Below are 27,567 nucleotides of genomic sequence, written 5' to 3'. Positions count from 1 at the left end.
CACCAAGCTTGGGAGCCCCAGCCAGAGGCCGGTCTCCCTGTGCTCACACTCCCTCCCGCTCTGTGCCTACAGTGAGCTTGCAGTGCTGTGGTGGAGTCGGCCATCCACACACGCGCCTGGCCTCCTCCATCTGCCAGGAGCGGAGCACAGACCTGCACCCCCTGCTGGACCAAAGCCAGAGAAGGCGTCACGCAGAGTGGTAAGTGGGCTCCCGTAAGCAGCGTGTCACAGCTAGCCGTAGCAAGCCAAGGGAAGACCCTCTTGGGCCTGTGGGAGGGAGAGCGGCTGGCGGTGGAGCTGGAGACCTCCGCACAGACACCCAGCCAGCGGGCGCTGGGGACGAAGGCTCCCAGTGCAGCTCAGGCAGCTGCAGGCGGAAGGCTCTGAGGTGTCGGCCAGTGTCTGGCGGCCCTCCGTTCTCCACCCGGAGTCCCTCCCTCTCCTCCCAGAATACAGAGCCCCGAGCACCTCGCTCCCACAGCCTGTATCTGCCCGGGCCGAAGTCTCAGCCACCGCCTGACTCAGTGCCTGGTCAGTCAGCCCCACAGCAGGCTACCCCAGATCGGGACTGGCCACAAGGGCTGCAGTTACATCACAGGGACCAGGAGCCTGCTCTCTCTAGACCTGCATTAGCAGAACCACTCTCTCGTACTGCAGAGAGACTGGCAGCGTTGCGCTGCGTGTCTCTGCGCTCACAAAACTACTGAGCTTTACACTGAACTCCTCAGGTCCGGAGAGTCGTGATCAGGCACGTCGACGAGGACCACGAGAGATCCAGCAGCAGTGAGATTCTGGAGCCAGACATCCACTAAGTGTCACCCAACAGCTCAACGAGGACCACCTTTCACTGTTGGCGACGCTCACGGTGACACTGTTAAAGGCGTCGCCACTTTCCCTATTACCCTTTCCCTATACCCAATAAACCCCAACCCCATCCCCAAACACCGTGGGTCTTTCCTTGGTCGCCGTGAAACGCGCGCTTTACAGAGGGGGCCTTGTAAAGCCAGGTGCTCCCCTCCCCAGGGTTCCCGGGCCTGCATTGGCAGGGCTACCCGGAGCTGCACGGGCACCACAGCGTGCTGCGAGGGTGCTGAAATCCAAGGCAGAAACCTTGCGTGAGGAGATGAGGAGGAAAGCCCGGTCCTCCTCCCTCCGAGCTCCATCTCGGAGTGGGAGCTGGGAGCTGGGAGCCTTCTCTAGTGTCACCAGTGTGGCTGTGCAATCTGCACGCTGACAGCTTTGCCCCCGGCTGCTTTGGCTGGCTTGAGGGCGGCCCCTTCCACATCCTGCCCCTTGCCATTGCTGGCAGATCCACGGCTGAAGCCAGGAATGCCTGTGCTCAAAAGGTGACGTGCTCAGCCAGTGGGGCTTTCTGAGCCCAGGCTTAACGGCTCAACAGCTCTCAGTCAGTTCTGAGACAGCATCCTGTCAATCCTCTTTGGGCTGCTGTTTCCCGTCTTGCGTGTGTTTTCCAGTAACTCAGACAAAAATCTCATCTTCCTCCCGCTACGGACGTATTTTAAAACACACTTTTTGATACCTGTCTCCCACAGTACGGGCCCCCTTCAACTCCAGGTGAGCTCTGCCCACGTGAATATTTCTCCTACAGAGGTGAACAGCGTGTCTGTAGTTCACTGCTGTCACCTGACCTTACTTCCATTTGCTAGACACTGATTTTCCACCCCAGCTCTAGAAGATCAAGCCAAACCCATCCCGTGCCCCGCTTCCGTGACTTCTGACAGGTTTGCTATTGCTGCTTCTGTCATCACGTGGGTGGCGTGAATCACACAGAATCACAGCATCACAGAATTGTAGGGGTTGGAAGGGACCTCCAGAGCTCATCGAGTCCAACCCCCTGCCAAAGCAGGTTCCCTACAGCAGGTCGCACAGGTTGGCATCCAGGCAGGTCTTGAACATCTCCAGAGAAGGAGAATCCACAGCCTCCCTGGGCAGCCTGTTCCAGCGCTCCGTCACCTCACCTAAAGAAGTTCTTGTGCACATTGCTGCGGAACTTCCTATGCTGCAGTTTCCGGCCGTTTCCCCTTGTCCTGTCTCCACTCACCACTGAAAAGAGTCCGGCCTCGCCATTCTACCCCCCACACCTTAGATACTGATAGGCCTGGATCAGGTCCCCTCTCGGTCTCCTCTTCTCAAGGCTGAACAGACCCAGTGCACTCAGCCTTTCTCCACAGGGAGATGCTCCAGGCCCCTCGCCATCTTTGTGGCCCTCCGCTGGACTCTTTCCAAGAGATCCCTGTCCTTTTTGTACTGGGGAGCCCAGAACTGGACGCAGTGCTCCAGATGAGGCCTCACCAGGGCAGAGTAGAGGGGGAGGATCACCTCCCTCGACCTGCTGCCCACGCTCTTTCTAATGCACCCCAGGATGCCATTGGCCCTCTTGGCCACAAGGGCACACTGCTGGCTCACGGCCGACCTGTCGTCCACCAGGACGCCAGGGTGAACTGTTGCAGTTCCAGTACGTGGGGTTATGATGGCGCTATTTAATTTCAACAAAGGATGATTTCTGCAAGAAACAGCAAGGACAGCGTATTACACCCGCAAGAAGCAGAAAGAACAGCATGGATATCACACGTTCAGTTAATTCTTCTGCTAGTTGCTGAGGTCAGAAGCTCAGGAAACAGCAAAGGCACTGATACGAAGGGGCCACGTACACAGGATTGGCAGAAAACGTTGGAAAATTTGCTTACCCATTTCTCCATCCTCTCTACTGGCCTTGGTGCCTTGCTTGGCACTCATGTTGTCTTGACAATGTGGAAGGCAGAATAGCTGGTCATCAGCTTAGGACTGCGCAAGATAAGAACGCCCTGAATGAAGGAAGAGGAATTGTCTTGGGCCACAGGCAAATATATGATGAAGTTGGTGGACACGGGCTAACAAGGATAATTTTCGTTGTTATCCTTTCTACGAAACCGTTTTTTCAGCAATCTTGAAACCTGGCCCCCAGTTCCTTCAGCAAAGGGAACGCAAAGCTGCTTTCCCACACTCTTCTGTGGGAATTCGGCGCATTGCAGGCATCCCTCGTTCTCCCGCTGCACAAGCTATCATCGAGCACACGCATCAAACGCTGCAGTCCGTTCGTAATGAACAAAGAAGGGGAATACGGGACACGCGCCACGAGAAAGATTATGCAAGGCTTTGCTTGCGCTGAATGTTTTGAGTCGTCACCACACAGATGCAACTGGTGTGGATCGTCATTTCGGGGCCTGCCCAGTGCTCGAGGAACGGCCAATGGTCAACGTTCGGAGCACGGCCCCGCGCTGCTGGGAAGGTCCCTGTCCGCTGATAGCTTGGGCTCGTGGATATGCTTGTGCTTCCACAGGGACTGGCCCCACGTGGGTTCCAGCACGATGTGCTCGTCCTCCTCTCAAGGCAGAAAGTAGCATCATCCCTTAGGACTGGGATTGTCTGCTTCTTACTTGCTGGCACTGCTTTGTAACGTGTGTTGCATTGCACATAACAACGTCAGTAATGGTGTGATGTAGCGGGTGATTTCCCTGTGTTGTCAATGCGGTCTCAAGAATTGGAATTCTTAGGCGTTATCTAGGTTGCTGTGTGCTTCTTTTATTTCAGTAGTGGATCGAATGTGAGTTAAACGGGATTTGATGCATCCTCATCGTGCGTTACCAGTGCTCACGTCACTTCTGCACCCTCACAAGTGTTCTGTTCCTGCAACTTTCCCATCCACCTTTAGTGATCGTTCAGAATGGGAATCCATTCCATGGGAATATGCAAAAGTTGAAGACCTTTTCCTAACCAGTTACACAGAACGGGACCCTCAGGGATTTATTTCCAGGTTGCAGCCAAACGTGTGTTGTTTTCAGTGGGCTGGCAGTGTTTCTTGTCATTATGCTGTGTTTGCCTTGCCTCCTTTCTCACGATCAGAGTACTGTCAGTCGAGGGCTCGATTGAGTTACACCCATTATTTTAGCAAGATAATTGGTGTTATTATGTTGCAGTTTGCAAATAAACAGAAGGGGGGGAACTGTGGGAAGACAAGGAGAACCGTTCGGAGCAGCAGCTGTGGAGCAAGCTAAACGGCCCGAGAACCGAGGACAGCCGAGGAAGAAGAGCGAGCGGCTGTGAGTGGATGAGCGCCCGCACGAAGGCCTGAAGGGCGTTTGCGGAACGCTCTGTTGGCGCCTAAGGGCGGCTGGGAAAGGTGTAGGGGCGGATGGCAAAGCCAGGAACAGAACAGCCGTGAAGGTACAGAAGTGACGTGAGCACTGGCAGCAGACGCTGAGGATCGGTCACACCTGAGTCCGCGCCTCAGGCGCTGCAGCCTCGGCTCCGGGCAGGGCCGCGCTCGGCCCGCGGCTCCAAAGCACGCGACCCGTCGCCGGAACGAGAGGCCGCGCCGCGCCGCGCCCTCCCCCCCGCGTCCTCGCGCCAGAGCCGCCTGGGCTGCTCCGATCCGACGCGGGGAAGCCGCGGGGCTCCGCTCCCGCGGGCCGCCACCGGGGCCCGCCCGCCCTCCGCCCTCCGCCCTCCGCCCGCCGCGTCCGAGTCCCAGGCGAAGGCGGGAGGAGTCGCGGGAGGGCGGCCAGAAGCCGTCGGCGGTTCCGGCCCGGCGTTTCGGTCCGAGGACGCGGAGCGAGCGAGGAGCGCGGGGCGAGCCCCTTCGCGCCCAGGCGAAGGCCCCGTCGGTCGCGACGCAGCGCCGGGAGGCCCGCGGAAGCGCAGAACGGCCCGGCTCGGAAGGCGCCCCGAGGATCGCGGATCTCCGCCGACCTCCCCATGTCACGGCGGAGCGGGCCGCCTCCGAGCCGGCCTCGAACGCCTCCGGGGCCGGACGGGGCCTCTGCCCGCAGCCTCTCCGGGCGGGCAGCCCGTTCCAGCAGCTCGCCGCTCTCCCGCTCAGGAGAGCCCGCTTGCCGCAGGCCCGCTCCCAGAAGGCGTCCCTGCCCGGAGCCCGCTCTGACGGCACGGCGCGGCAGCCCCTCTGTGACGCGGCCTGAGCTCACAATGGCACGGCGCGCGTCGCAGCGGTGAGCGCCGCCTCGAAGCTCGCCGACCCCCCATTTGCCAGAGAGGCCGACGAGGCTCCGGGCGCTCGCCGAGGAGCTGATCTCGCCGCCGTGCTCTGGAGGATCCGCCGTTCCGTGAGGAGCAGTAGGCAGAGAGAAGCAGGAGGGCAGGGGCGAAGGGCTGAGGAGGAGGGCCGTTTGGCCGGCCGGCCGCCCGCCCGCCGCGGTCGTTGACCTGCGGCGAGGGGGGGAAGGAAGATGGCGAACTCCCTCTTCTCGAGACCCCGCTCGACTCCGACTGCGGAGAAGATCCGCAAGTCTGGTAAGGCCTTCGGGCCCGGCGGCGCGCGTGTTGTCGGGCCGGTGACAGCTCTGAGCGCACGTGTGGAAGCCCTGCTGCTGAGGGAGGGAGGGAGGGAGGCGGGGACGGCTGAGCAGGGCGGGTTGCGGCGCGAAGGCGGCTGCCTTGGCAGCCCGGGGGCCCGAGGAGCGCTCGGGCGGGCGCGACTGCTGGCTTCTGCTCCCGGCCTGGCCCCTGCCTTCCCGGGGATCTGCGAGCAGAAGCCGCCGGCGGAACCGAATGGCTCGGAAGGCTCAGCAGCGCGCCGTTCCTGTGGCGGGAATTGGGCGTGCTGAAGGGTTTGGAGGTGGCCGCCTGGGAGCATGACGTGTCTTTCCTTTTGTTTTGCAGAGCTCGCTAAGTTTTGGTTCAGCACATCCTATTACCTCGGCCGACAGCTGGCTCTCTACCAGGTGGGACTTGCCTCCTACTCCCTTCCTCCCTCTCGCGGTTGATTCAGCCCCGAGAGCCCATTTGCCACGGAGCGCAGCTATTCTTGCCCTCCGTGGAAGCAGGACCCGCGCCCCAGAGGGGCACCGCGATGCGAGACGGGGGCCGCAGGCTGGCTGCACCGTCAGCTCTGAAATGCCAGGGGCTCCAGGCCTAATGATGGAAAGAGGGCTGGGCATTTTCTGGGCCTGCGTGCTTCCTTCCTCTGCCGGCAGAGTCAGAGGGATCCTGTGGGGGTGACTGCAAGTTTGGGAGCCCCGCTTGTGTCTTTATGAGCCAGAAGACGGCGCTCTCTGGTTCTTCACGGGGAGGAGGGGCGAGAGGGAAACAGTCTTCCGTCATTCCCTGCACGACTTCTTCTGATCCGCCCTTTCTCCTCTTTCAGGCTGTGAGCATTCCTGAACTGGGCGCTTTCACCGTTGTCAGAGAGCACGTGGTCAACCAGCAGAACAGTGTGGTTCTTGTTGACAGACCCGTGTTTCATCTGGCAAAGGCTCTTGCGCAGGACCACGACCTCCGATACGACTACATAGACGCTGCAGGTAGGAAGAGTGGGGTCTGACAGAGGAGCCTGCCCTGGCACTCTGGTGGGGACAGTGTGACAGACTGCCATTGCAAATGGCGGCAGAGGGTAACAGCACACTCCTTCAGCTGCTTCAGCAGCAGGTTTCATTCCGGTCTCGTCGGCTCCGCGTCTCAGCGTCTCCACAGAGACGTACCAGTGGTTCCGCCTCCCAGTCTCAAAGACTACAGAACAGCAGTGCGTTGCCCGAGGGCCTGGAAGCTGCTGCCTTTTGAGCGTGGCCTGCCCATGGCTCCCCAGGTGCTCACGCTCCTCTCCTCTCGCTTCTCCAGGACACGACGAGTATCAGCAACTTCCTTATGATGAGATAGCCTCGGAAACCGGCATCTCTGAAGGCGCGGCGCGGCTTTGCGTGCAAAGGACCGTCTGCCAGTTCAGCGCCTGCATAGGGAAGAGGCAGAACGTTGCCTTCGTTTGGTGGGATGTTGGCATGCTGCTGATCGAAGGGAAGCGTGTCCAGATGAAGTTCTACGAGGACTTCCTGGGGAAGCTCAATGGGACTACCGAGGCGCTGCAGGCTCTTCTTGGGGTAGGTCTTGCGTTTTCCCAGCACTACCTCTGATTCTTCTGAAACGCCTTCCGGGGACGAGGGGACTGCTTTCTCCTGGCGTGCCATGCTTCTCCAGCCACCCGGGCTCCTGGCGGTGTGCGGGAAAGCGGGCTCTGGAGAGCTCTTCCTGTACGTGAGGTGGCCCGGCTCTGCGCCGGGATACGCGCCCTCAAAAGGCCTCGCTTTTTGTCAAGGGACAAACGGTGCGCGTCACTGCTCAGCCCCAGCTCAGAGCACGGAGCAGAGGCGCAGGCACAGCAAGGCTTGCTGAGGCCCGGACCCTTCCCTGTGGCGGCTCTCGTCGTGTTGGGCTGAGAGAGACTGGAGCTGCCAGCCGTTGCCAGTGTCCCCACCTCCCATCGTCTGTTTCCGTTCTGATTGCAGATGCCAGAAATGAGCAAGGCGGTCATCTCACGCAATGCCTGCGCGGCTTCCCTAACGGCTTCCGGACACGTTACTGTCTTTCCAATGTGAGTATGCTTGCTCCTGCCACCCGCGCCTGAGTGAGATGGTACTCGCCACGGTACTTTGCGGTGCTGAGAGGCCTGAAAAGTGGGCAGGGAACTCCCCGCTCGCTCTAGTTCAGTTGGGTGGCATTTGGAGGAGCGTGGCGTGGCAAAGTGACGTTTTGCGTCCGTGCCAGAGTCGAAACTGGGGGGGCATTTAGGCCAGTCTTCCTTCTGGTTTTCCCTGGGCTTCTTTTGTCCGGCAAATGAGAGTGGGTATCGCTAAGGACCCAAGGGCTGGAGGAGGAACAGATGGTTGTGCAGACGGGAGCTCGAGCGTGGTGGGCTTCCGCAGAGCTCTGTCTCGTACCGTCGCTGCTGCGCAGTGCCACCCAAAAGAGGTGCGGGCGGGGGGCGTGGAGTTGAGCCTTCAGAGCTGCGAGGACGTTAATCTGCAAGAAACTCGCAGGGCAAGAAAAGAGCAAAAAGGGCTGTTGGGTATAACTGGGTGGGGAGCAACCGGTCTGTTCTGAGCGAGGGGAATATTTCCTCCTCTGGAGCAGGCAGGGGAATTGGCTGGGAGCTCATCTGCTCTCACAGCAAGGACAGAAGAACACTGGCACGTACCGACGGGCCTCACCTGCCCCTCCAGGCGCTGGAGATCCTGGTACGGTTCTCCAGAATGAGCTGCTCTGGGAAGCGTGGCCTTACAGCGTCTCTGCGTTCTGTCTCTGTCGCTCCGCTATTGGGTCACGCTGCGAGGGGAAGCGTTGCCCTTCCTTCAGCCCGCTGCTTCCTCTTCCAGGTACACGCACGAGATCGAACTTGAAACGCCCGACACAGCAAAGGTGGACCTGAAGTACCACGTGAAGACCAGACGTGGGCAAGGCTGGGCAAGAGGCAGGAAAGGTGAGGGACCCGTGGGTTGCCATCGGGGGACTCTGTGTTTGCCTTCCTCCTCGTCTGGAGGCGGTTAGAGCTGACCTTACCACAGGGCGCCCGGAAGAGCATGAGACGCTTCCGGTGACTCTTTGTACCGTTATGGGAAAGCCTGAGTGATCCATTGCGAAGAGAGTTCTCGGGGCAGCCCTCCATCACAAGTGGCCACGGGGATCATCCCAGCAGAGGACACTTTCCCAGTGGCCTCCACTCGGCTGCCTGTCCTGCCAGCCCTGGAAATCCCTCCCCTCGCTTGCCTTCGTATTCTCCGATGTCTCAAAAGCAATTCCTCTGGTGTGAGCACGCCCCAGTAGCAAAGCTGTGTGCGTGGGACGTGCATCAAGAGATGAAAGAGCCAGCTCCTCTTGTGCTAAACGAGTCCCCTCCCCACGATGGCTCTTTGAGACCACCGGCAACTGCCAGGGCCTCCCCCATTTCAACACACAGACCAGATGAAGGCCTCAGGTAGCGTTCCCCAGGGAACAGCGTTGCCCCACAGCCATGAGGAGTTGGACCAAAACCGTGCCAGAAGCACAGCTGTTCTGAAGTTTTCCCCTTTCCTCTTTCCAGGGGACCTTTGCGAGACGCGCCTCCTTCATCGCGCAGCGCTTCCTCCAAAGACGTTACCGGCACTGACTGGAATGCGGGGCAGAGACCAGGCAGCCGAGGAGAAAGAGCCTCGCACCAGGTGAGACTCCTGGCCAAAGAAATGCGGGCGGTGCCACGCTCTTGCCTGCGTGGGAGCGAAGTTTCTCCCGGATCCAGAGGCTGTATGGATTCAAGCAGCTCTGCATGACCAACGCCCCGTAGCATCCCTTCTGAGCTGGGTAACTAATGGCAAGTGCTCCTCGCGAGAGCGCAGAGACTTTCTTGCTTCCCTTCAGATGGAAGCGAACCGGGCCTTTCTGTTTGCCGAGCCCGGTGCCCAAAGGGACAGGAAACGCCCCGGGAAGGGATGAGGGTGTTCCTTTCCTAGGAGCGTTTGAGCAGGAGTGAGCGTGTTTGCGGGCTGCTGTCACTGTTCCCAGGTCTCCAAGGGAAGTGGTAGAGACCAGCTCAGTCACTTGGGGGCTCTTGCAGACTTTTTTTGCTGAGGAGGCTGCTGAAACACGTTCAAGCACGCAACGCAGACCCAGCACCTCCTGCCCTCCTGTCAACTCTCCCCACCGTGTCTTTACAGGCAGCTACCGGCCATCCCGAGGAGATCCTTGCCAGAAAAGGAAGAGCAAGAGAAAGTAGTTCCTCTGGTGGGTCCCAGGATGGTGGACTTCTTTGCCATAGCGAGGGAGAAGAAGAGAATGGTACGTGGCACAGACTGCTGCAGCACATTTGTCTTAGTGAACTGTAGAAGAGCATCACTGACTCTCACAGCGCTCTTTGCTGCGCGTTCACGTGACACCTCGCTTGAAGAGAGATCAGTAGCGAGGGCGTTTGGGAATAAGCTGTTCACTGCCGTTAGCCTCCCGAAAGCCACCCCAGGAGCTGATCTGGGGATGTTCCTGACTGCTTGTCTAGAACTGCCAGCTGCCAGACTGCCTTTAGCCCTTTAGCGGTTGTTTATTTTCCTGGCTGTTGCAGAAGGGCTCTTCAGTCGAGTCCGCAGGAGCCTGGCAGCAGACCAGAAAGGCGGGAGGTAGAGGGTGAAATGGAGTCAGGAGGGGAAAGCCCTCAGCCTCCACAGAGACTAACGTTGCCTGTTGTTGCATTTAGGCCGACCTCGAAGCAGAGGCTCTAGAGACCAAGAAAGGAAAGGTGGTGAAGGGGCAGAATGTGAGGAAGGAGGAGGAGAAGGGGAAGAACGTGAGGAAGGAGAGGGAGGCGAAAAAGGTGAAGGAGGTGAAGCCGGTGAAGCCTGTGAAGCCGGTGAAGCCTGTGAAGCCGGTGAAGCCTGTGAAGCCGGTGAAGGAGGTGAAGCCAGTGAAGCCGGTGAAGCCTGTGAAGCCGGTGAAGCCGGTGAAGGAGGTGAAGCAGGAGAAGGAGGTGCAGGAGAAGAAATTTCCAAAAGTGACGCAGAAAAAGCAGCAGCAAATGTTGCAAGGGAAGAAAGCAGAAAAAGGCAAGCAGCAAAAGTCGCAAGAGAAGGACACGGAAGCTGAGCCGGAAGAAGTGGAGCTGCCAGCGGCCCAGGTACTTTGCATCCCTGCAAGAAAGCAGCAGCACTTTCCCATCCAGGGGAGCTGAGACTGCATGGTGCCTCTGGCACCCGGGCCAGAGCAGTAGTGTTGGTGCAGCAGCGCTGGGTGGGGGACCGCTGCCTTTTGTGAGCAAGAGGACCCAACAGGGTGCTGTAACAAAGCCCTGGTCACGCTGAGACATGGCCTCAAGAGCGTGCTGAGGTCCCTCTCCTGATTCTTTTCCTGCCCCACTGCAGTCCCCACTGGAATGGTCTTGCGGGGAGCTGCATGCTGGGAAGCAGCACCACAGCGCTGAGTGTCTTTTCCTATGCAGGAAACCTCTGTCACCGAGGAAGAATACTCAATCTCTCTGTCTGGGAGCGAGACAGAGAGTTCCAGCTCCACCCCCAGCCTGAGGGAGAGGCTGATGGGGAAGCAGGAAGAGGCCGAGGAAGAGCCGCGCGCAGTCTTCTGGGACAGCGCTGCTTTGCCTAAACGGTAAGCGTGCAGCAACTGCACCCGAGGCCAGGGGCAGGGGGGTGGTGAGTCACCTGTGCTGTGGATCAGGGAAGCCAGCTTTTGAGTCGTGGTGCCGCACGCAGCGCCCTGAGAGCTCTGAGGCCGTGGATACGGTCGTGGTTAGGGCCCGATGCCACGAGCCTCTCTGGAGCCCAAGGCAGCCCACGCGTGGAAGTCGTCCTGCGTCAGAGTGGCTGTGGGGCCAAGTGGGGCCACGCGCGGAACAGACTGGGTGAAGAAAGAGGCAGGGGCGTCACGGCTGAAGAGTGAGACGGATTTTGTGCTCGCTGTTGCAGGAAGCTTTCTTCAAGGACAGATGAGGCCCTGCGGGAGGTGGTGAAGCTCATTGTGGGGCAGGTGTCCCGCGAGCAGCAGGGCCGGAGAGACGCAGAGAAGGATCTGCAGGACCGGCTCCAGAGGTAAAGCTCTCCAGACAGGCAGCTTGCTCTCCCACACTGCCCTTCTCCCACCCCCTGCAGCACCAGGGCAAAAGAGGGGCCTTTCCTGGACGCGGGCTCTCGGCACGGCCACCTGCAGCAGTGGTGGCAGGCACCAAGCTTGGGAGCCCCAGCCAGAGGCCGGTCTCCCTGTGCTCACACTCCCTCCCGCTCTGTGCCTACAGTGAGCTTGCAGTGCTGTGGTGGAGTCGGCCATCCACACACGCGCCTGGCCTCCTCCATCTGCCAGGAGCGGAGCACAGACCTGCACCCCCTGCTGGACCAAAGCCAGAGAAGGCGTCACGCAGAGTGGTAAGTGGGCTCCCGTAAGCAGCGTGTCACAGCTAGCCGTAGCAAGCCAAGGGAAGACCCTCTTGGGCCTGTGGGAGGGAGAGCGGCTGGCGGTGGAGCTGGAGACCTCCGCACAGACACCCAGCCAGCGGGCGCTGGGGACGAAGGCTCCCAGTGCAGCTCAGGCAGCTGCAGGCGGAAGGCTCTGAGGTGTCGGCCAGTGTCTGGCGGCCCTCCGTTCTCCACCCGGAGTCCCTCCCTCTCCTCCCAGAATACAGAGCCCCGAGCACCTCGCTCCCACAGCCTGTATCTGCCCGGGCCGAAGTCTCAGCCACCGCCTGACTCAGTGCCTGGTCAGTCAGCCCCACAGCAGGCTACCCCAGATCGGGACTGGCCACAAGGGCTGCAGTTACATCACAGGGACCAGGAGCCTGCTCTCTCTAGACCTGCATTAGCAGAACCACTCTCTCGTACTGCAGAGAGACTGGCAGCGTTGCGCTGCGTGTCTCTGCGCTCACAAAACTACTGAGCTTTACACTGAACTCCTCAGGTCCGGAGAGTCGTGATCAGGCACGTCGACGAGGACCACGAGAGATCCAGCAGCAGTGAGATTCTGGAGCCAGACATCCACTAAGTGTCACCCAACAGCTCAACGAGGACCACCTTTCACTGTTGGCGACGCTCACGGTGACACTGTTAAAGGCGTCGCCACTTTCCCTATTACCCTTTCCCTATACCCAATAAACCCCAACCCCATCCCCAAACACCGTGGGTCTTTCCTTGGTCGCCGTGAAACGCGCGCTTTACAGAGGGGGCCTTGTAAAGCCAGGTGCTCCCCTCCCCAGGGTTCCCGGGCCTGCATTGGCAGGGCTACCCGGAGCTGCACGGGCACCACAGCGTGCTGCGAGGGTGCTGAAATCCAAGGCAGAAACCTTGCGTGAGGAGATGAGGAGGAAAGCCCGGTCCTCCTCCCTCCGAGCTCCATCTCGGAGTGGGAGCTGGGAGCTGGGAGCCTTCTCTGGTGTCACCAGTGTGGCTGTGCAATCTGCACGCTGACAGCTTTGCCCCCGGCTGCTTTGGCTGGCTTGAGGGCGGCCCCTTCCACATCCTGCCCCTTGCCATTGCTGGCAGATCCACGGCTGAAGCCAGGAATGCCTGTGCTCAAAAGGTGACGTGCTCAGCCAGTGGGGCTTTCTGAGCCCAGGCTTAACGGCTCAACAGCTCTCAGTCAGTTCTGAGACAGCATCCTGTCAATCCTCTTTGGGCTGCTGTTTCCCGTCTTGCGTGTGTTTTCCAGTAACTCAGACAAAAATCTCATCTTCCTCCCGCTACGGACGTATTTTAAAACACACTTTTTGATACCTGTCTCCCACAGTACGGGCCCCCTTCAACTCCAGGTGAGCTCTGCCCACGTGAATATTTCTCCTACAGAGGTGAACAGCGTGTCTGTAGTTCACTGCTGTCACCTGACCTTACTTCCATTTGCTAGACACTGATTTTCCACCCCAGCTCTAGAAGATCAAGCCAAACCCATCCCGTGCCCCGCTTCCGTGACTTCTGACAGGTTTGCTATTGCTGCTTCTGTCATCACGTGGGTGGCGTGAATCACACAGAATCACAGCATCACAGAATTGTAGGGGTTGGAAGGGACCTCCAGAGCTCATCGAGTCCAACCCCCTGCCAAAGCAGGTTCCCTACAGCAGGTCGCACAGGTTGGCATCCAGGCAGGTCTTGAACATCTCCAGAGAAGGAGAATCCACAGCCTCCCTGGGCAGCCTGTTCCAGCGCTCCGTCACCTCACCTAAAGAAGTTCTTGTGCACATTGCTGCGGAACTTCCTATGCTGCAGTTTCCGGCCGTTTCCCCTTGTCCTGTCTCCACTCACCACTGAAAAGAGTCCGGCCTCGCCATTCTACCCCCACACCTTAGATACTGATAGGCCTGGATCAGGTCCCCTCTCGGTCTCCTCTTCTCAAGGCTGAACAGACCCAGTGCACTCAGCCTTTCTCCACAGGGAGATGCTCCAGGCCCCTCGCCATCTTTGTGCCCCTCCGCTGGACTCTTTCCAAGAGATCCCTGTCCTTTTTGTACTGGGGAGCCCAGAACTGGACGCAGTGCTCCAGATGAGGCCTCACCAGGGCAGAGTAGAGGGGGAGGATCACCTCCCTCGACCTGCTGCCCACGCTCTTTCTAATGCACCCCAGGATGCCATTGGCCCTCTTGGCCACAAGGGCACACTGCTGGCTCACGGCCGACCTGTCGTCCACCAGGACGCCAGGGTGAACTGTTGCAGTTCCAGTACGTGGGGTTATGATGGCGCTATTTAATTTCAACAAAGGATGATTTCTGCAAGAAACAGCAAGGACAGCGTATTACACCCGCAAGAAGCAGAAAGAACAGCATGGATATCACACGTTCAGTTAATTCTTCTGCTAGTTGCTGAGGTCAGAAGCTCAGGAAACAGCAAAGGCACTGATACGAAGGGGCCACGTACACAGGATTGGCAGAAAACGTTGGAAAATTTGCTTACCCATTTCTCCATCCTCTCTACTGGCCTTGGTGCCTTGCTTGGCACTCATGTTGTCTTGACAATGTGGAAGGCAGAATAGCTGGTCATCAGCTTAGGACTGCGCAAGATAAGAACGCCCTGAATGAAGGAAGAGGAATTGTCTTGGGCCACAGGCAAATATATGATGAAGTTGGTGGACACGGGCTAACAAGGATAATTTTCGTTGTTATCCTTTCTACGAAACCGTTTTTTCAGCAATCTTGAAACCTGGCCCCCAGTTCCTTCAGCAAAGGGAACGCAAAGCTGCTTTCCCACACTCTTCTGTGGGAATTCGGCGCATTGCAGGCATCCCTCGTTCTCCCGCTGCACAAGCTATCATCGAGCACACGCATCAAACGCTGCAGTCCGTTCGTAATGAACAAAGAAGGGGAATACGGGACACGCGCCACGAGAAAGATTATGCAAGGCTTTGCTTGCGCTGAATGTTTTGAGTCGTCACCACACAGATGCAACTGGTGTGGATCGTCATTTCGGGGCCTGCCCAGTGCTCGAGGAACGGCCAATGGTCAACGTTCGGAGCACGGCCCCGCGCTGCTGGGAAGGTCCCTGTCCGCTGATAGCTTGGGCTCGTGGATATGCTTGTGCTTCCACAGGGACTGGCCCCACGTGGGTTCCAGCACGATGTGCTCGTCCTCCTCTCAAGGCAGAAAGTAGCATCATCCCTTAGGACTGGGATTGTCTGCTTCTTACTTGCTGGCACTGCTTTGTAACGTGTTGTAACCTTCACCCGTTCGTTTTCCCTGGGAGACCGCAGCTTGGCCAATTACCGAGGTGACACCAATATGGTGAACAGCAAAATGGCGCTTTAATGGAACAAACACGTGCTTATATACGGAAAGGGGGAGGCCCTAACACGTTACAACCCAAAGATGGCGCAAGTGCCTAATACAACATCTCCCCCTCCCCATGCCAAGAGAAACCTTGCCCTGTTACAACGCGTAATGTGCTAAACCTGCACAACATATATCTTAGCATTTATCCTGCATTGTACGATATTCCAATTGCGTGTAGATCATTTTCTCAGTCATTCGTTGTATACAACCTTGCCAACATCGAAGATACATGGCAAAGACAACATTAATCCCAGAAATATAAGAAGCCCTATTACTAATGCTTTAAGTAACTGCTTAAGCCATAGCCCAATCCCACCAAGCAAATTCTCCAACCAATTTCCGAAGGGATCCTCCTGTATTCCGATCTTTTTCGTATGTTCCTTTAGCAATTGTAACTTCTTATGTAGCGATTCACTGTGATCGCTTAAATTGAAACACATCCCTTCAAAGTCGTTGCATCCATGACCCTGTGCCAGGAGTAGGAAGTCGATCGCCGCTCTATTCTGGACCTCTCACCAGCGACCAACACAGACAAAAGAGGCACAACAACAGTAGCATGGTAATTCTCGTTGGCAGCAAGGGTGCCTTTCCTTCAGGTGGGCATCCTTTGGTTCCGGGTTCTTCGAGTGCCCGATCAACATATCCTGTAACAAGATACTCAATTCTTGATTATTACCTCAGTAGCTTTAACATCACCAACCTCCGGCTTGATCTTCCTTGAGGGTACCCATCAAATGTTCCCCATTTCTTTGTTTTTTATCGCCGCGTAACCTCTGCCCCACACTAATATGGACCACCCCGCTTCCCAAGAGCCATTTTCCATTTTAATCTTAACTGGTGGGCCTTCCTCGATAATTTTCGGCTGCCAATGTTTCTGTATAGGGGTCCTTGTGCTTTCCCCGCGCTCAAAATGATTTAACGCATACAATGCACGAGCCAAGATTTCTCCTTGAAGTGATATTGGGATCTTCCCTGTGTATCCCTCCCCCTCCCCAAGAACACAAATCTTTTCCTTGAGGAGGCGGTTAGCCCCTTCTACAACGGCTTGACCTTGCGAATTACCCGGGATTCCTGTACTATGTGTGATGTTCCAGCGGGCCAGCCATTCTTTGGACGACCGTGAAACAAAGCAAGAGCCATTATCTGTCTTATGTGGTGCGGCATTCCCAAGACCGCGATGGCCGTGGCCCAATTATGCTGAGCCACCGCAGAGCTAGTGCACCCATGCTGTGTAGCAACGACAACGGTAGAGGATGTATCAATTGTTACAGCAAGCCATGCTCGTGGGGCCATTCGTGGTTCCATCGTAAAATCTGTCTGCCAGATGTCCAATGGGGCGAGACCATGGGGATTAATCCCCGCCCCGAGCGCTGGTGCAGAATTTCAGTGTGGGCAAGTTTGCACAGCTTCCCTAGCAACAGTAACAGGAATGGAGCAAGTCCGAGCTAACGCTCTAGCCCCTATATGTAATGCAGAATGAAGGTCACGAACTTCCCGCAAAGTAAATACTTGGCCCCCCGCTAAACGATCCGCTATATCATTCCCCATAGTGAAAAAACCTGGAACATCAGAATGGCTACGGACATGGAGGATGGCAACAGGCGCAGATCTGGCCACCAAAGCATCCTCCAACAAAACTGCAGCTGTCGTATTCGGCTGTCCCTCCTTTCCCATGCGTAACAGCAACCTAGCTACGAATGCCGAATCAGTAACGATGTTACAGGGAGTCTGGGGCCAGAGGCATAATGCCACTGCCACTGTTCTGGCTTCCAGCATCTGAACACTCACCAAGCCATCAGCTATCAACTTAGACTCCCACTTGCCACCCAAAACTTGCCAAACAGCTACTCCCTGGCCAGTCTCCGAAGAGGCATCAGTGAATATTGTCGGGCCATCTATGGGGGTGTCCAATACTCTGTGCCGTAGGGATATCTGAAGAGGTTTCGCCAGATCGAAAATTGGCAGTACATCAGTGTAACTAAGCTTACCACTGAAATCATGCACCGCCAAGGAGATCTCATCCGGCAAAGGCTGAACATTTCGAAAAGCCCCCGGTAGATACACAATATCCAGGTCCTTTGCAAAGGCCCTTACCGCGGTGAGGCGAGCCTTTCGGAGCAGAGAGGACAATTGCTCCAACCACGGAGTAAACGCCCTCACCGGCTGGGCAGAGAACAGCCAACACAATGGACGCGGGCGGGAGCTAAGGGTATGTCCTACCGTGGCTGCCGATCCCTGTTGGCATATGGTTACTGCGCCTTCCAGTAGCTGATCTGGGTTCCACCTTGTAAGCGCATTTGTGGAGCAAGCTGTCAGTATCTCTTGCCAAGCTGAATTCATCTCCGGGGTCCATTCCCTTTCCTCATGTGGGTTTGACCCCTTCAATTGGTCATAAAAGAGCTTCATGAGCCGTGGGGGAATGCCTACTGCGTTTCTTACCCATTGCATAGCCCTCACTAATTTTTGAACATCCCACAAGGTGGTAACATGGGGCTTAATCTCCAATCCCTCTGGGATTACCGTCGCAGACCCGAATTTATATCCCAATTCCTGGTTCTCTTTGAATCTTTTCCTGTGAGATAACAAACCCAGCAGTTGTGAGCGCGGTAACTACATTCTTCTCCAATGTCCGCAACTGAGAATCAGTCGGTGCAGCAAGCAACAGATCATCCATGTAATGTGCAATTTGACAGTCCAATAATGACTGTCTAACCGGCTCTATGACCTTGCCCACTACGAGTTGACAAATCACGGGCGAGCAGGTCATACCTTGTGGAAGAACCTTCCACTGATACCTCTGGGCGGGTCCCCGGTTATTCACAACCGGGACCGTAAATGCAAAAGCCTGTATGTCCTGCTCTGCCAGGGGAATAGAAAAGAAACAGTCTTTGAGGTCAATGACCATCAGGGGCCATTTCTCTGGGACAGCTGAGAGTAGAGGTCCTTCCTGCTGAACCGGACCAAAGGGAATTAGCTGCGCATTAACCGCTCAAAGGTCATGCAGCAACCAAAATGACCTGGAAGCCTTTCGGATAACAAAAATGGGTGTATTCCAATTACTGAGTGACGGTTCTATATGGCCTGCCATAAGCTCTCGTGAAACAAGCTGTATAAGCACTGCCAATTTATTAGCTGGAAGGGGCCACTGATCCACCCAAACGGGAGATACATCCCGTTTCCACTGTAACTGAATTGCGTGTTGCAGCGCTAAATGATGGACAGTGGCCCTTATTATAAATTTGTCACCTTCACTCCCAGCTCAAGAAGGATGTCTCTGCCCAGTATAGAGCCTGGAATCGGGGCTAAGGTAGGGGTAATGAAAACAGTCTTCTCTATAGAGCCATCTCTGCCTATGATCGAAAGCTCCACTCCTGCGTCAGCCACTTTGGTAGGTACCTCACCCCCCACCCCGGCAAGCATTTTCCATGTAAGAGTCGCTGGCCATTGCCGAGGCCAATCGTTTTCCGCAATAACAGTAATGTCCGCACCAGAGTCCAATAAAGCTGTAAAAAACACCGTTCGGGGCCCTGATACTGGAAGCTCCAAATCAAATGTCATCATTACCTTAGCTAATGGTCGCTCGCCTAAGTCCATGGCTAATGCAGCTGTAGGCGTAGCATTCGTGGCCCAGTTCAGGGAAATGGGAAGGAGCCCTGGGCCATTGACACCCTCCCTCTCCCATTTCCCTGCGGCATAACCTTGAACTTTCGACATTGGTGCGCAACATGTCCGGGCCCGTCACACAGTTGACACCTCTTCTCCTGACTCTGCAACCCCCCCTGGCCCACTCTCTTAGGACACTGTGCTTTAAAGTGACCGCGCTGTCCACATTTGAAACAAGGGCCTCTATCCTTTTCTTCCCCAACCCGAGCGGCTGCCATCACCGCTGTCCTAACTGCCGAGCTAACCGAAGCAGCCATCCCTTGCATGGCCGTCACTAAACCATCATTGGTTAGAGGTGCAACCTTCTGGTGATCTAATACATACTTGATGAGTTCTCCTGGGGTATTCAAGGTCCCTGGTGCTGCCCTGATAATTTGCTGAACATCCAGCAGCGATTTTTGTTTAAGGCAATCTATGACGACCAGAGGTTGAACCTCCTTGGGGAGGTCGGATCCTTCCACCGCGTGAATCAAATGATTCACAAAGTCGGAAAATGACTCAGATGGCCCCTGTTTGATATCTGTACATGGAAACACAGGCTCTGCAACCCTAGCCACCGTTCGCAAGGCCTGAAGAGCTGCGGTTGTAAGGGCTGCCAACTCCCCTGCTCTAAGTGCTGTTGCTTGGCCCTCTGGGGACCCTACCACACCCTCCGCTAGGCCCTGGAGACGCGCAAGGTTAGTCCTGTCATTCCGGCCCTGGCCATTCGCTGGATGGCGGTGGTCACGGGTGGCAGTGGCCACCACAACCTGAAGCAGCCTATTCCACTCATCATACCACAGGGTATATTGTACAGGTTCAAGGATGACACGCATAAGATTGATCACATCATACGGCAGGAGGCTAGAAGCCGTAAGAGCTTCTACTGCCAACACGGTCACGGGAGAACGCAAACCTTTGCTTTTAACCAAATCCGCAAGGCGAGTAATCACCTTGGAGTCCAGAGGGGTCCAAGCTGGACCCTCTGTTTTTACTACTACAGGGAGAGCAAATGTCGTAGTTGTCGGATCTGCCGTTCGTAAATCCTCTCTCACCCTAGCCCAGTCAGTGAGTGTAGCTGGGGCCCATGAGGCAGTCACTGCAGCATCCCGCCCTCCCTGGGTGAATCCCGAGGCTGCTCGCACCGGGACGCCACACCCACACCTTTAACAAGACGGAGTGGAACATTCCACCCCTTTTTGGGAGCGGCCGCGGCAACAAACAGAGTCAGGCAGCAAGGAAGCACCGCCCCCGCTCTCACATTCCACCAGCCGCGCCGTATCCTCTCCGGCCAGCTCGCCCTCCCGCACTGCCCGCTTAACAGGTGTGCTACAGGCTATGTTACATTCCTCCGCACCTCCCCCTCCCCCCTCATCCTTGAAGGGTTTCAACGAAGGATATAAACCCTGAGCTGGATAAGGAGGCGGGGATGGAGCTTCTCCGTCCCTGCGGCCCGACGACCCTTGCCCAACTTCCTCCCGCCTTGGTGTCGAAGCCGTCGCCTCGGGCGGGGCCGAGGGGACCGGCCCCAACTTGCCCTCCAGCAAACCTGCAGGGGAGACAACATCCCCCCCCGTCCCCAGCGCTAACAGCTCCCTAGCTCGATCACTCGCCATTTTCTCCTCCCTCGCCATCTTAAACACCCTCAAAATCGCTCCCCACACCTTGAACTCTGCCGCCTTTTGGGTAGTCATTGCCCTCTTAGAGAGCGCGGCGGTGAACGCATCCCAATTAGCGGGATCGTATAAGTCAGAGGGAGATGCCAGTAAGCCCTCCCTCTCCAGCAGCGAAAGAACCGCCGCAACCTCCTTCTTAGAAGGAACACTTCTCCCGCAATAGGTTTTACATGCGCGAGCCTCCCGCCTGACTAGGAGTAGTGCGCACTCCTCCCCGTCCCCGGGCTTCCACTACTCCGCGGATTTCTGTTTACCGCTCTGCAGTGGGATCCTGCACCGCTGACAGAACAGCCGACTCACCCCCAGGGATCACGTCGAGAGTCACCATTTGTTGTAACCTTCACCCGTTCGTTTTCCCTGGGAGACCGCAGCTTGGCCAATTACCGAGGTGACGCCAATACGGTGAACAGCAAAATGGCGCTTTAACGGAACAAACACGTGCTTATATACGGAAAGGGGGAGGCCTAACGCGTTACAACCCGAAGATGGCGCAAGCGCCTAATACAACAGTGCAGGAACACGGCTGCTTTTTTTTCCTGCTCAAGACTAATAGTGGTTCTGTATGAAATGGAGCCTTCTTGTAGGCCAGAGATTTAGCGCTGCCGTCTGGTGCGCATCATTGGGGAAACACTTCACTTGGAACGGGTTGACAGTTGAGAACGGACAGCATGTTTGCTATTGCTTCTTCTGTCATCATGTGGGTGGCTTGAACTGTTGCAGTTCCAATATGTGGGGTTATGATGGCATTATTTAATTTCAACAAAGGATGATTTCTGCAAGAAACAGCAAGGACAGCGTATTACACCCTCAAGAAGCAGAAAGAACAGCATGGATATCACATGTTCAGTTAATTCTTCTGCTAGTTGCTGAGGTCAGAAGCTCAGGAAACAGCAAAGGCATTGATACGAAGGGGCCATGTACACAGGATTGGCAGAAAACGTTGGAAAATTTGCTTACCCATTTCTCCATCCTCTCTACTGGCCTTGGTGCCTTGCTTGGCACTCATGTTGTCTTGACAATGTGGCAAGGCAGAATAGTTGATCATCAGCTTAGGATTGCACAAGATAAAATGTGGATATGCCCTTAAACAACTCCCCGCAGAGATCAAGGTCATGAGTACGCGTTTGCTCAGCATTTTACAAGTTCAAGAGTAATAGAATGAATGCAAGTTATTCTACCTTGGCAGAGGCTCAGGGTATGTCACATCCAGAGCAGCAGCCCTAATAGTCTTATTCTGGAGAGCTTCCACCAGTGCGTCTTGATCAATAACTGCACCTGCATTGAAATGGTATCTTTCTTCCAAAACAAGGCAGTGAACACATTTTCACTGGGAGTGGGGAAATGTGTCAGGGCCCTGGGGGAAATAAATTGAAGGATCTACGTCTTGTTAGAAAGTAGAATGTCTTTCTAGTAACCATCAATCAAACAAAAGAGAGACTTTATTAGCCTTCACCACGGAGCCAGAACCACTTCTGGGAGAAATGCCTACCTCGGCTGATGTTTATAAGAGTGGCTGTGGGTTTCATCAGCCCCAGCTCCTTTTTCCCAATCAGTTTTTCAGTCTCAGGTGTCAGGTTCACAACCAGCATAACAAAGTCAGATTGCTGCAACAAATCTTCCATCTGACTGTAGCAAGCACCAACAGCCTGCTCTTCCTCCTTGCTCCTGAATGGAAAATGCACACCTAGTTTGACACGACTCTTCTGAACTGTTTTTAACAGTCAACAAATCAGTCAGTTGATCCTAAGCATCGTCTCAATCAGCATAGATATTAAGAGGTTTGAAGCCAGGATAAAGGAAGAGACATTGCTATGTAACCGGGGAATTATAGAATCATAGAAAGGCCTGGGTTGAAAATGACCACAATGATCATCCAGTTTCAACCGCCCTGAGTCCCAAGAGTCTCTGTGCAACCCCCAGGCAGGTTGCCCAGAGCCACATCTAGCCTGATCTTGAATGCCTCCAGGGATGGGGCATCCACAACCTGTTCCAGTGTGTCACCACCCTCTGTGTGAGCCAAAATGGCAAAAGGGAGGAGAGAAGGTAGTGGTTTAGAGAGGCCAAGAGAGCAGAGGAGTGGCAGGACCCTGGAGGATTGACATAAATATGAAAGCAAACCACACAGGTGGTGTTAGGTGTAGGAGAATGGGTATGCAGAAGGTCTCTCATTATTCTCTCCTGCTGATGTATCTGTACAGCGCCACCACCTCTCTCTGCCTGACTTGCCAGTTAGAACTTACAATGGAAAAGGAAGGAAGGGGAAGCAAAGAAAGGGAAAGATAAAACCAAGTGAGGATCTTTGCCATCGAGGTGATGAGAGAACCGGCTGGGCTGAAGGAAGGAGTGACAGCCTGGATGACTAGGGACCTTGCCGGAAGCCTGAGAGAAGACTGGCAGGACAAAGTCTGGCTAGCTTGGCTTACATCTTCAGAGAGGTTAGCGTCACCCTTCCTCTAAACCTGCCAATAGCTGAGAAGGGAGGAATGAAGATGGGGAGGTGAATGGGAGCTGCTTCCCAAGGGAAGAAGCTGGGAACCAAGGAGAGCAGTGGCGGTGATCCTTGTGTTGCTTAAAACTGTTGCCAGCACCTAGGAAGAATGGGGACCCAGGCCAGAGCTGTGGTTTCCATTTCTGCCCCTGGACTGGTTCCACACAGTAAACAAACGTTTTTACCTGCGGTTCCTGTTGTGGTACAGGATCTTCATTTCAAAGGCTCTGGCTCTCTGAGCCACTTTATACCCGATTCTGCCCATCCCAATGATCCCAAGAGTCGCCCTGGTAACTTCAACTCCCAGCCAGTCAGCAGCAAAATAGTTCGTGTCTGGAGAAACTGCTATCTGGAAGCCTGAATGGAAAAACATGCTAAACAGGTATGAACTGATGACAAATTCTGGTCAAAACAGAGAGGAAAAGTTTCTCACTGTCGTAGTTGGTTTCTGGAATGCCCATTACAGAACATCCTAAATCATTTTAAGGCGGTGGGGGTGGCTGCTTTTTAGAAAGTCCTGGACAGTGTAACAGTCAGGACTGGAAGCAGTGACACAGAAGAGATTCTTGATGGTGGTATTCTTCTGAGAGGGATTACTACCTTAGGGAAATAATGCTTCTGTGTCTGCAGCATTTTCTTTGAAATTCAAAAACAGCTTCTGGGGCATTTACCCACCACAAGCACTGCCTTCACTTTATTTTTTCTTTGCCAGCAGTAAAACTCCCCGTCTATCTCCTATCTCAACCAATCCAGTCATACCACTTGAAGGGGGTGAAATTATACTGCAGAGTCTAGCTTGGCCAGCAATCCCATTAAACCTTTCTAATGTTGGACTTCAACTTAATAAAAGAAAGTCTAACCTCTACTGCTGTACAACCAACATCTGCCTCCAGCACAGTGGGCCAGTGTAATAAATTAGGAGGCATTACTTTTGGAGCAGCACTCAACATGCTCTCATAATTTCTGCTCCAGCAATGGGGACGTGGCCATCTCTAGATGCTGTGTACCTTTGGACAACTATTAGAAAATACAGAGGAAGGAAACAGAAAAGCAGTGACATTGTATTTGGATGCATTTCACATTCAGTTTTCCAGCCACAAGCAACGCTAAGTGAGCACCCAGACAGAACCACAGTGAGCACCCAGATAGAACCACGCCCCACACATTATTCTAAGCAGGTGTCATGATGACTTCAAAGCACATCATTGAGACAAATGTCTTACTCTTGTCACTGTTGCCTTGAGAAGAGGTGGGACTGAAACTAATAGAGGCCTCTGAGAAGAGAGTTTCTCAGAGCACTTTTTTCTTGCAAAAGTATCCCAACTACTGATTCTGACAGACCCTCTCTAATACAGCAAGGTGAGATATGCCAAAGAAGCAGATAAGATCGAATGAGATGTAAAACATTACCTTCTACAAGTCTTCTGGCAGATGCCAGCATTAGGGCCATTCCCATGTCTGCTGTTGAGTCTGCAACAGCGTGTGGGGTATTAGTCACTCTTACACCAAAGTTAGAAATCATTTTCAAGTTTAAGTGATCCACTCCAACACCAGAGTTTCCAATGACCTTTAAATTAGGCAGGCTTTCTAGAAGCTCCCGGTCGATAGTTGGCCTGGTCTCCGACACAAAAATGGATTGGATTTTTTTCCCCATTTCTTTTTTGTTTTCAAGAAGTTCTTTCATGGTGATAACGCAGAAGTGTTTCTTCAGAAGCGCCACAAGGCTTTCTTGCACACCGTGAGTTCCTCCAACATCCATAATCAAAAGACCTGGCAACTGCTGTTCTGCCATGACCTGCAGTGGAGGAATAGAAGCACGCTGCTGTTTAGGAGAACGTCACTCAAGCAGTGATGGTGTGGCCATCATTTAAATTCCCACCTGTGAATCGGGAAATTAATGGCACTCCATAGTCCTTTTAATGATACAGCACAAATTCACAGTCACTTGGGACTAGCGTGGCCTTACGTTAGAAAATGGTCCGATATCTCCATTAAGCACCAGATTACACTGTAACACTGAGGTACAGTCACCTTCTTGGATCTAAATCCAGTTCAGGACCTACAAGGTGCTCTCAGATAGCTTCATTTCAGTCCAGAAACCCTACCGCTTTCATACTCATCTGGCAGCTTCTTAACCTAACTCACAAACTGATGTATCACAAAGGGCGCTACGTAACTGCTGCTAGGAAGTTACTCCAAGTTGCTTGCCTGTGAGTTATGTTTGGTGAAGCTGCCGTGGTGTTGGGAGCCAGCGGTCCAGACAGGTCTGACAAACCTACCTGACCTGGAATGGGTGAGGTCTAAAAAAAACTGCCCAATGAAGGACCATTCTTGTACGGCTACTACACTGCTTGCTCTCACTGTTTTAAACTGCTGCATGCGAACATATAGCCTCTGAAGTTTAGCATTACACGTCAGTCTTCTGCACATCCATGCCTTCAGGCTGAACCAGTGGGGAGGAGTGCTAAAGGTGACAGGCTAAGGCCCGCCAGCAACACAGCCCTTCACACCAGAGTGTTCCCCTTGCCCAGGCAGTTTTGAGCCCACTCCTGCCTGCAACAGCCCAGTCAAATCTATCATATTCTGCAATAAGACAAAGGCTGCTCACATAGCCACGTATGCAACTTGAGGGGTGAAACTGCAGCCCTTGCTGGCAATCATGGCCCTCATTGACAAAAATGGCAGCAGAAGATTTGCTACTTATCTTACGGATATTCCGGTCTGGTTTCCTATGATTCTGTTTCTTGCACTCCACTCACACATCTGGGTCTTTGTCCCAAATACTGTACCCTAGATTTGGGTTGTGCTGAATGAATCTGCACCTCTCTTCCATCACAGCAGTATTCTGATTAATTCCAGGCATGCCGTGCAGGCAGAACTTTCCTGCTGTTCCTGTCCTCTCATGCAAGCCTTCAGAATTCAGCTCTGGGACAAACAACTTACTGTAAGTTTCTGAAAGGCTGTGATTACCCTTCTCCTGAGCAAACTCAAACTCAATCCAGCTGCATCTATTAAATGATTACAGTCTCAACAACTGTCATGTATATTTATATGCCATTATTTATTACCATAAGCTGAAGTCTTTTGAAATCTACTGGCCCCAGGTGGTAGGGAAAATACTGCCTATATTCCCATTTGTAGTCTGTTTATTTCTTGGAGTATCATACAACATGACCTTAGAAGGAAAAATTAGATTCCTGGAAAGAATACGCAGACGGAAAGGCAAGACAACGTCTTTGTGACAGTGTTATTCAGCATCTCCATCACCAGACCTTGGTGGTACTTCAGCAACTGTGATGGAACTGCAACTAAACCTTCCGCAGTTACACGACAGAAAACTGCCTGGACAATGGATACAATCAAGTGACTAAGACAAACAAGTAAGACAGGACTGTATTACATCATTTGCCTTCTTCACCGTGGTGACAGCATCACCATCATTGCGACGCTCAGTCAGACCCACATTTATTTTAGAAGCACCTTCTAAACTTCACAAACAGAAAGACAGTTCATGGGGAAGCCACAGAGCAGCACAGCAAGAGTTGATTTAGCTTTAAACAGTTCAGTTTGTCCACAAAAAAAAAAAAAAAAAAAAAAAAAAAAAAAAAAAAAAGGCTAAGTAATTACTCTGCTCATTACTGTGGACAGAAAAAATTTACAATTTCATCCACATTTGATGTGCACAGGAACTGTTTGCAGTGTTGCTTCAAGAGCAAGGCTTCTGCAAGTACAAAGTATGATCTTAAAAAATTATATTGCTAGCAACAGCATAAATACAGTTAAAGGAACCCTGCAAAGGGAAGGAGGCTTTCCAGATACTAACCTTGGTTTGAGGAGCGCGCAGTGCTCTCATGGACCACTATCTGTGCTTGTTTTGTACCTCTGTCTAAAAGCCACGCTTTTCCTGTCACACCAAAGCCCATAAGAAGGGACAGCTGGATGAATACCTTTGCAAGCCAAATTTGTCTGGTCAACCATCAAATGAATAGATTTTAACAAATCCAATGCTTGCTCCTGAGCATAATTGTTCAGATGTTGGATGTCCTGTCTGATATGCTAAATGTATCACCTGTTAAGGATATGACAACTTTGATTTTCTCTCTCCACATTTTCTCTCCGCATGAAACGATCTGTGTGTACATCCACAACCACTTGTACCACATTAACAGACTGTACGTATACTGATATCGAGTCCTTGCACTGAAAATTTTGAATATGTGACCCACATTGAGACAAATAGGCGAATAAACAGACTCGCTCATAGCTATTAACTTCAGTGCTGCTGCTTTCCTAAACTAGCCTTCTTTCTTTCATGGAGCTTGACTCACTACTTACTTACTTTCATAGCCACTGACTGGCACTGCTGTATCACTTTGGACTCAGCCACATCATAGCAAAATAAACCTCCACGTTTTTCCCTACCTTTGTTTTAAATTGAAGTTAATAATGTACATCACCCAGAATAAACCCCTCCCACTTACTTATCTACAGCAGAAAACTGATTACCTCAATAATAACCAAAGAATTAGCCTGGAACGGTTCCTTACTGTTGATGTTTCTTTCACCAACAGAGCTCACTGCTCCTGGAGGAATCAGCAGCATGTGATTTCCTCGTGTGTGCAACACAGTCCCTACTACCTGCTGCAACCTCCGAGTCAAGGCCAATGGCATGTGACTCAGCTGCTGGTGCCAGAACCTCCTCTCAT

General features: G+C 53.9%; 1 protein-coding gene across 1 annotated transcript; it reads right to left on the bottom strand.

The window, feature by feature from the left end:
• Positions 1–20,989: 20,989 nt before the first annotated feature.
• LOC306945231 (putative 2-ketogluconate reductase) lies at positions 20,990–26,848 on the bottom strand (the record flags this gene model as incomplete). The annotated part of the gene is given in 7 exon segments (XM_079533939.1): positions 20,990–21,146; positions 21,552–21,648; positions 21,863–22,038; positions 23,047–23,218; positions 24,272–24,656; positions 26,685–26,713; positions 26,716–26,848. Coding segments are annotated over 7 exon segments (1,140 nt in total). The 5' UTR covers positions 26,840–26,848.
• Positions 26,849–27,567: the final 719 nt, after the last annotated feature.

Source organism: Tetrao urogallus, assembly GCF_951394365.1.
Source record: "Tetrao urogallus genome assembly, chromosome: 3".
NCBI classification, from domain to species: domain Eukaryota; kingdom Metazoa; phylum Chordata; class Aves; order Galliformes; family Phasianidae; genus Tetrao; species Tetrao urogallus.
This window is presented reverse-complemented; position numbering and strand designations above follow the sequence as displayed.